Raw genomic sequence first — 9,947 nt, 5'->3', positions numbered from 1 at the left:
CAGGAAAGACAGTCTAATACAGCTGCATAATAAACCTTTACCCATTTCTGTCTGCATGGAAAAAAGATATGTTAATCATAAATTGAAAATCCCGAAGCAGAAATGAAATAAAAACAGTAACTGGATAATCTGTGCACAAAGCATTGGAATATCCCAAGGCACTTAGTTTTGAATCACAATGTTTTGGTTTGAGAACAGGGTCTTCTTGTTAAATCAAGAAGGGTTAGAAACATAAAAGAGAAACAATCCAAATTAATAATTTCCTTTAAATGAGGTTGCCCAGTTTCTGACTGAAAGGCTATGTACCCTCTGTGCTGCCAAGACAACTCAGCTACTGCTTTTCTGTGGGCTCCATGCCATACCGACCTTCCCCGTTTCAGAAATTTCAGGTTCTCCACATCCCAAGATGGATGAAGAAAACAGTGCAAGCGCCTCACCCTAGAATAAGCCATGCTGCCTGCTTTGCCAAAAGGAGGCCCTAGACCTTCAGATCTGCAAACAGATATTCAGTGTCTCAGATTTATAAAAATGTGTCTCTCTCACTTGCTTTACGACTGATGGTGAAAGAAGAGATTTAGACTTTTTTGCTTATGAATAATTAATTCTGTGTTCCAGAAGCTGAGCAGGACTGCAGGTGTGATCCTAAAAGATTATAGAATGTTTCTGGTCTTTGGTTAGCAATCACAGTGCTATATTAAAGAATAAAACCATTATAATAGAGCTATATCAGCCAAGTACAGAGAACTCCTGCACCACATCCCATCACTTGGATCCCTACCTGGATGTACGGTTACAGGCCAACCCTGTTCTGAAGAACTGTGAACAACTAGTTTACTAATTATAGGATTTGTAACTCGTTTAACAATACTTGATCCAAGACCTGAGTTTGATGACGGTGGTTCAGTTTCAGGACGTGGATGTCTGACCTGATTTATATGTTGGTCATGTGCTGCATGAACAGAAAGCTCAGAATTACAGTACTAGTGGCATAGTCAGTCTTGTCTGGGTGATCTTATTAGCATGAGTCAAGCCTATACAGTGATTTTGGTCTACTCTATGCTGAGGCCTCTGCCACCTATTCTACAGAGCAGGTACGAATTCAGAATTATTCCAGGCCATGACAAAAAATATGGTCATCAAACACCTGCTTATTGGACTTTTCAAAGGTCTCACTGCAGAGTGGGCACTCCAGAAGATGGCTCTGCACATGGGCCTCATACTGACTTGTTTCAATATCTTCAGGAAATACTTCATCGCATATGGGGCACTTCCTTATAGAAGCCTGAAGTACAAAGCAAATGCAAAGACAGTCAGTTTAAAAATTATATTCAAAGAGAAGGAACAGAAAAGTTTAGTAGTCAGATATTAACACTTCTGGATAAGTCTTTCTGACTTCTAACACTCTCAGGTTTTTAAATGTCTCCAGGCTTCTCTAAATAGCACTTAGAAGTCAAGAGCTTCTGAGAGGTACTCTAACTTTCCATCCTACATAGCACATGTCCATGTCTCCAACATGAAATAAAATATTTAGCAGCTGCATGCTACTCATTCTGACATTAGCTGCTGCCAAGAGCTGGTCCTTTAATGTCAACAGAATTTCCTTTCTCTTCCTTAAGACATGTAACTCTCACTAATTCTACACGTTAAGCATATATGGCTCCATTTTGTTGTCTGCTATCCTACCAGGACTCAACCAGTATGTAGACAACTAGTTACAGAGCTGAACTTGGAACTTTTTATTTCAAACCACTAATTTGTGTCCATAAACCACTAATTTATGTCCAATTGTGTCCACGTTACTTACTATGTCTGCAGCTCCTGCCCCCAGGTTTGCTCCTGGAAAAAGAAGACAACAATTTAGCCTCAACAAAATTATTAACAATGTAATGTGCTGATTAACTAGTAATTCTTGAAACGTGAGGATGTGGCTCTGGATCTAAACCTCTCTATTTAGGACTATGGAAACTGGACATAAGCCACGGAATAGCTGTCTCACAGATGAAAAAACTAGCTAATAGTTGTCTCTCTCGGCAGAAAATGGACAGACAGCTGACCAGTTAAGTCAACTTTTAACACCTGGCAGCATTTTGCAGCTGCCAAGTCATCTGCAACACGCAAAGCTGCACAGAGGTGCTGCTAATAATGTCTTTTTATACAGCATTCAATTTGAGAGGGAGGATAATTTGCTGAGACTCTAACTGCCATGTATTTGTGGTTTTAGACAGAATGCCAAGTAATCTCACCACAATACTGATTTCCAAACAGAAGGCCTCCTACTTCAGGAGCTGGAATTGGAGCTTGAGCTTGTGAAACAAAAGAGAAGGAAGAAACCTCTCCAGCCTGTGAGAGATGCCTCAGGAGTCCATCATTCTCTTCCCTTAGTTTCTGCAAAGGGACAGAAGGGCAGAATGAAATTTCAGAAGCTTAGGAGACCACTTCAGAGAAAAGTCATGCTTTGCACTAACATAGATCAGAATCAAAATGGCTCTAAACTTCTTTTAGGTAGCTCAGCATTAGTCCTGCTTCACAGAATGGGAAAGTGAGGTAAGGGAGGGCAAGGATCTATTCTGTGGCCTGCTCAGAAAGGCAGACGAGATGATGACAATACAGTAATACATTTTAAAAGACAGAAGACGATCCTGAAGTTATGCAGACTAAGGAACAAAACTGAGCAGTCATTGTTTCAACTGGACAAAAAGACTATGTCCATTTAAACGAGTAAGTCCATTCATTTCAGTAGCGTCAGAATTAATCTACATTCGGAGTTTTTGAAATTCCTCATGCTATTATGGGTAAACCAGTCTGTGGTGGAGGAAAAAGGTGCAAGCTTTTGGACCCTTCCTCTTAGGCTGTACAGACGTGGCAGCAGCAACATACCATGAGTGTACGCACACAGTCATTTGTACTTGCCTACAGACAGCCTGGCAGCCTGGCTTTAGGTAATGGTCCACGTGCAGGCACAATTAATGATCCATTTGGTATAAGGGTTAATGGAACTGAACACTAGAGTGAGAGATTAGTGTCGTGTTCAGTACAGGAGAAAGGCAAGGGAGTTGTGCCAAGTTCTCACCTGATTTTCCTCATCGGCTTCATTCTTTTTTGCCTGCAGAATCTGAAACAAACGCTTCTGTTCCTCAAGTTCTTTCATTAAGTCACGGTTTTGATGCTATGAAGGAAGAGTGTTATTTGATAAATCATGGTAAACTAGCAAATAAAACAATGACAGCTCCAAGCACTGGAACTGTCATATACTAGCTGCCTCATGCTGCATTTATTACCAACAAATAACCCTTCACTTTCAGCGGGAGTCTTACCATTTCATAGTTTGTCACCTAGGATATCTCCATGTCACCACTCACGCTCTGTATTTTCATTACAACAAGCGAGATGACACATGACCTCTGAAGGTGACATATGACAGGTCAAACAAAGAGGGAGGCTGAAGGAACTCATACAGCTGAAAAATCCACCCTGGAAGGTGGATCCAGATCCAAGTCTGCCAGGTTTCATGGTGCTGTGAGACTTGCATTGATGGTGGATAGCCAGTACACCCTTAGGAATTAATCTTCTTGTTGACTCTTGAATTAAATCAGTAAATTAGATAAGCTAGAGCACTTAGGGATTCTGCAGTCATCCTCAAAGCATCACTTAAGAATCCTGAACATTTGGTATCACAGCGGAGGTAATCACATCATCTATTTTAGGCATCTAATTTTCAATGCCAAAGTCAGAGTAGAGTCTCCAAAAGCTTCCTGAGCAGCACATACAGAGGGAGAAGCACCTTTAGAAGGTCACTGAGGGCAACAGGCTAAAGATGATGTGATGGCCTCAGTCATTGCCAGTGGCAGTATGCTGCCCTTTTCTTTTACATCCTTCACATTCCTTCAAGGAGAGATTTCCAATGCTGAGGTTTGTGGATTACTTCTAAAAGGTCTGCAGAAGTTACCTAAGAAAAGCGAGCCTTTTGTCCATAAACTTAAAGTTGTTATACACAGTCATCTGCAACATCACAGGGAAATTGTGATGGTTCTGCAAATCAAAAGAAGGTGGAAAACAGCGCTGCCAGCTCCCCTGCACAGGTATCTGCAGGTTCCACACCTGCTCTGTGCTCTTGGGACCATCTCCCCAGCTTCACCCCCAGAAATGCTCACTCTGCAGACAGTGGGACAGGCAAAGTGAGAGTTTGGCCTTCGACCCCTTTAAGTTTTCCATGTTCAGGCTCCTGATTTTGCTCCTTCTGCACCAAACTCCAGAACAGAAACTTTGTATTGTTTACAGCTTATTTTGATGCATTCTGAGCATATTGCATCTATTTTATTGATCATTAAATGCTAAATTTCAGTTATTAAAGATGAGAAAGAGACAAAAACATCAACAGAGAAAAGGGAAGACCAACAAGGTTGCTGCCTCACACAAATTACTAGTCACCTTCCTGTTGGAAGTAAAATTAGCAGCATATAGTCTGGGCAGATTTAGTGTAACTTGTTTTATTTACTCACAAGTCCCAGTCCTGAAACAGTTTTGCTTAGATGCAATGATTTGCAACCAGCCAAATATCAATCCTGAATTCCCACTGATGTCCTTTATCCCTTGAGCTGACTCAAAACAGATCAAGACAGAGACTGAATCTTCCTGCTACAGAGAATCAGAATTACAATGTCTGTATGTAATACAGGCGTTTCTTCCAAAACTATGACATATGTATATACTCTAAGAGTATATGTATACTGTAAGAATCTGTGAGATGGTGTGTCCACAGACCCACCTATGTGGACACCCATGCCACCATAGACATTGCTCTTTCTGTCATGGAATCCCCTAGATTCGCGTAAGATTGAGCAATATTTGTACCTGCACACTGCCAAGGATGCCTCAGCCTCTCTGCCTTGGCTGCCCGAAGCACTGTGATACACAGGGAAGGCTTTACCTGTTGGGTTCTAGTCATGCGTAACTGACGATTTTCTTCCTTTAAACTTTCAAGCTGCTCTGTCTTGTCATGGGTCGTATGAGACAGGTTTTCCATTTCTTTCTCGTAATTCAACACTTGAGACTAGGGAGAAAGAAGGGTGGGCAGAAAGTGAAAATCGAACGGCTCTGAGTGAGGAGCACAGGCACCTTTTGCTGCAGAAAGCAAAGCTTCAGAACCCATATCTGCTTAATTTTTCTTTTCTGTAAGCATTTTTCCATTAAAATCTTTGTAGAAACTGAGAAGAATTCCATGGCGATATACTGGGGCTGATGTATTCATCAGAATGCAGTATTCATTCACACGTTCTCTGAGGAGCTTTCTAAGTTTCAACACGACACTTCTAGGCTGGGAAGTCAGAGAACAACGAGAAAAACAGAGACTCTATAGCCAGATGGTCAGCTCATCGTTCTGGGTGTCCCATGTCCCAGACCTAACGACCAAGCTATTTTCAGCCTACCTTCCTTCACATACCTCCCAGCTAGAAGTCTTGTTATCACCCAAGTATTGAACATAATTTTCAAATGTTTTTCAAAACAGAAGTGTTTTCTGCCTGGATCCTTAGCTAGCAGGAGGTAACCAACAGTCTGATTTTGGTCAACCTAATGAGCATGCAAAGGGGATGTTTTTTAGAGAATAAAATCCTTACAGTGTCTCTTAGGACACCCCCATCTACCCTTCCTTCCAGAACACAGATTTCTTGAAGTTTCCTGGAGGTCAAATCACATCAAGGGTTGACGTTTTCCTAAATAACCGATGTAATCAAAAAAGAAACTGATATACCACATATTTGCTCAGGATTGCTCAGTTCTCTGTCAGAGGCAAAGCAAAGCAAAAGAGGGCAGCTGTATGTTTGCTACCTGCAGCTGGTCCATGCGATCCAGGGCTGTTTTCAGTCTGGTTTCCAGGTGTTCCTTGTCAGAGGTCACATTCTGAATTTGCTCTTTGAGTCTGTTCAGAACAAATCAAAACACACCATACTTTCATGGATGGAAATTTAATCCATAAAGGCAAGATGCTTACATGAAATCCTGTTTTGAAATATGCTGTAAATACACTTACTGCTGCAGTTCTGCTTCTCTGCAGTCATCCAGCTCCTTTAGATGTTTATTTTCCTTTTTCAGAGAATTCAGCTCCAGCTCCAGTTTCTCTGTGTTGCTCCTTAGAGACTCTAAACTATTCTGCAGCTCCTGAAAATCACAGTGAAGTTGATAGGAGGTAAATGGGATCCAAGCAATAGTCCTGCTCTGCACTAGAGACAAAATCCCTCAAATGCAATATTTCCAGGCAGCCCTTCTGAAGGAGGGAGATCTCTCCTTTGCATCCTGACTACTCCTTCAGACCCCATTTAATTTATATTAAGCCCTGAGCAAAAATGAAGGAGGAAAAGATAACGATAATGTGATTTTGGGACAGCCTACAAAATATTTTTGAACACTCCCGTTCCCATATGTTCCTGACTTCTGTGTCTGCTGATGTCTCTTGTTCATCATTATTATTCTTATCACAGTAGAGGTGTTGTACTATTTGGTAAAGGATTAAACAGGTAATACGGGGAGAAACCTCTTTAATTTTCTCCTGGAAGTATACAGTGGACCAAGACCTGACTCAGACCCTCTTCATCTTTCAGACTTACAGCTTCTGACTTAACATAATAAATTAATATAATAACTTCTTTGTTTACCTGTGTCTTGTTGAGCTCTTCCTGCAGATCGATGTTTTGCTTCTGGAGACTTGCACAGCTTGCTTTCAGCTCCTCGTTTTCTTTACGCAAATTTTGGTTTTGTAGTTCAATCTCTTCCACTTCTCCCTGGCAAGCAACAAAATTGTTCGGTCATAACAGAAGCACTGAAAAGCTACATTCCAAATAGCAGCCTGCGAAGAGCAAAAAAGATGAGCTCTTCAACAGGGAACAACGTCTACTTCTGTGCTTTCACTACCAGTGCGGACCAGACTGCTACTTCACTCTCCCCAGTCTGTCCAAAGCTGACCATCAGCCCAATTCTTGAATACGGAGCACGTACTACCGCTGACCTCTGGAGATGCTCGATGCCTTCTGTGTCCGCAGAAATGAGCAGAGGCAGAGCTTTGGGGCTTTTTGCAGTTTGTTAGATTAGGACCATATGTGCTGCGTAGCCATTAACAAAAAGGCTGCACAGAAGACACTGCAAAATAGGAGTGTTTGGCTTCACAGCAGCTCAATTACTGTCCATGTGCATGCTCTCCATGCTCTCACTCCCATCTAATGGGAGGCTGTTTCCATGAAAATAACATTTTCATTGAAAAATATTCAAGATGCCCTGAAAGGCTATGTATTAAGTCACTCCCCATTACAAGGAGCTTACAATCTAAGTGATAAATGGCAGGTAGAAAACAAAGGCTGCCCAAATTTGTGTGACAGATCAGTAGCAAAGCCAAGAATAGAATCCAGGTCTGATGAGTTCTAGCTTGGCATCCAATTTACCGGGTCACTCCATGCAGCGGTGAGCATATGCCAGTAAAAGCAGAGGCAGTAAAAAGCAGGGGAAGAGAGGACACCTACCTGTGTGGTAACCACCAGGATATCATCCTCAGTCTCTGCTCTGAACTGGAAAGGCACACTGGCTCCCCGGACCACGCCATCCTGGTCGACGTAGCAGAATTGGTAGTATTCGTCATCTTTTGGTAGGTAGTAAGCTTCAGACAAACGCAATAACCCCGTCATATGCAGTTTCTAATTATTCAAGTCTCTTAACTATATAGCACAGAGAGAACCTCAGAAAACAGAGACATCCTAGTGCAGTATTGTTCCTGCACCGTTAGTAATTCCTAGTGCCAGTGATAAGAAAACAAACAATATCACTCCATCAGGATGGCAGAATTTAGCAGATTCAAAATTTTGTGATTATGGGATTTGAAATAAGTCTCCCAAAGGACAGTCCTACAGATATACTGTAATTCTGAACATAGTGCTTCTTGGTGGCAGCAGAGCGGGAGTCTGTATGTGCGTGCCTGTGTGTGCACATGCACATACATCCCCTGAGTGACCCAAGCTCCCCACTCACCTTTGAACTGGATCTGTTGTTGCACAGCGGTATCCCTGTGGGCATCACCGGGCAGAGGAGCCCACATGAATGTGTAGTATTCCCGAGTTGTTTTCCATCCCACCTGCAACAGCGAAATCATTCTATGGCAACACACAGTTCATGTTTACCCTGTGGTAATGGAACTATATTTCCACATAGATCAGTTACTGGGAGGACTTTTGCATTGATATCCTGACTTTTAAGAGTTGTGGTCTATGCATGAAAGGATAATCAGAGTGTTTAATTAGCCTTGAATTTCTTCAGGTCACAGCAGGTCTGGCACTTTGTCCCTAGGCACAATAAAGATGCTCCATTACACAAGGTTATTACAGAAAAAAAATTCCCCAACTCTGTTCTATCAAAGCCCACGCTATTTGTTTCTGCCTGCTGCTGCCTTCCCATACTTGGCACATCTGGTTTCACAGTATTCACTTACTCGGAAGATGCCCACCCAGTCCTTCCCGCGAGGAACAATGTTCTGCGTCAGGGTATAATGACAGATTATATCTCCTCCGGGAACATAAAACTTCTCCACGTTGTTAAAGATGACCTGTGAGAAGTGGCAGTTGTCTAAGAGAACAGCAGAAGTGGGAGGCTCGTCTGAGGTCTCATCCATTGTGGAAGTCTACAGGAGGAAAGAATAAAGGGATTATCTCATCTTCAGATAGACACGTGGTTGTGTCTGTGAAGGGTACGAAGAGGTACGGCTTGTGAATGAGCTCGCTGCAAGGTCCAAAACCCCCTACGCGCACACCAGGGTTCCTCAGCAAGGCACACGAGCTCACTGGTGTCCCTGCCCACTGTGGCCAGGCTGCTCCTGACATCCACGGCAGCTTCCAGACCCTCTTTAGCAGACGTGTGTAAGCCTCTTTCATCTGACTGCTGCTTCCCAGCCACGGTGCCTGGTGCTCGGAGGCTGCCAGTGTGGCACGGCAGCCTCTCTCCTGCACGGGAGCCCGTGAACCAGCCCGCTGACTGTCCTACAGATCTGCTGCACGGGAGACACAGTGGTGCCTTGCTGCAGGAGGAGCACGCGTGCCTGCTGGGGGGATCCCATGCTTGAAGACCCTGCTGGAATGCCGGCTGTTCCCACACGCAGCCTCACATCATTAAAAAATGTGATTTGACACTCCAGGCACATCCCCACCACATGTAGATAACGTGGGGGTGCATCAGCTCTTCTGAAATCTGGAGACTAGCACATCGCTTGAGAAGAACAGCAGTTTAGCTGCATCAGTGAAATGCTCTGACACTAGTACAAGAAAAAAATAGTTTACAATCTATCGTGCTAGAAGCTCCAAGACCCGTGCAGTCCCAGCCCTAACACACTCCACCTTCTTCACAGGCTGACCGTGGTGAGACGCACAGACACACTCATGCTGGTGATAATCAAACTCAACAGCCTCCTTGCTTTCTGCATTCAAATCCAACGCAATGACTTGACCTCCAGATACAGCATCTTTCATCATCAGCTTCCGGGCTCCAAGGGAGGAGAGGTACCTTGCTAAGCTCAGCTCCCATGGAAGAACAGAAACGGAGGAGATCCTGGTTAGGCAGGTTGTCGTAGTTCTGTCTTGCAAGCCTGTGTCATGGGGCTATTATAGCCTTGCTACTCGTGACTGCTACGCTGAAACTGCAAGATGATTCTCAGTATCGAAATGAATATGCTGCATGACAGCCGGGTCAACAAATAGCATTAAAGCTTTTGCATGAGTTATCTATACAGAAAACTTTGCAGTGTGCTGTGACACAACAAATCACACAACATAAATCTGTTTCAAAACAGTATCCAAATGCCAGGAGCCTAGGCAGAACTGGAAACAGAACACTTAAATCACCCTCTTTGCCACTATGGGTTGCAGGCAGCCAGGCTTCAGCCCTGGCGATCTGTCAAGGGGCAGATCACTGCTGACAAA

The 9,947-nt window shown here is 43.3% G+C and overlaps 1 protein-coding gene across 1 annotated transcript; it reads right to left on the bottom strand.

Annotated features, from left to right (window-relative positions):
• Positions 1-1,105: 1,105 nt before the first annotated feature.
• On the bottom strand, positions 1,106-9,552 carry CALCOCO2 (calcium binding and coiled-coil domain 2). Its single transcript, XM_010284178.1, has 12 exons — positions 9,532-9,552; positions 8,468-8,656; positions 8,011-8,113; positions 7,509-7,642; positions 6,651-6,776; positions 6,029-6,156; positions 5,827-5,917; positions 4,928-5,050; positions 3,071-3,166; positions 2,244-2,385; positions 1,805-1,836; positions 1,106-1,282 (listed from the first exon to the last, which is right to left on the bottom strand). Exons 1-12 carry the CDS (start codon positions 9,550-9,552, stop codon positions 1,106-1,108), a joined length of 1,362 nt encoding a protein of 453 aa, XP_010282480.1.
• Positions 9,553-9,947: the final 395 nt, after the last annotated feature.

This window comes from Phaethon lepturus, unplaced genomic scaffold (assembly GCF_000687285.1).
Source record: "Phaethon lepturus isolate BGI_N335 unplaced genomic scaffold, ASM68728v1 scaffold26373, whole genome shotgun sequence".
NCBI lineage: Eukaryota > Metazoa > Chordata > Aves > Phaethontiformes > Phaethontidae > Phaethon > Phaethon lepturus.
The sequence above is the reverse complement of the archived record's forward strand: the minus strand, read 5'-3'. Positions and strand labels throughout refer to the sequence as shown.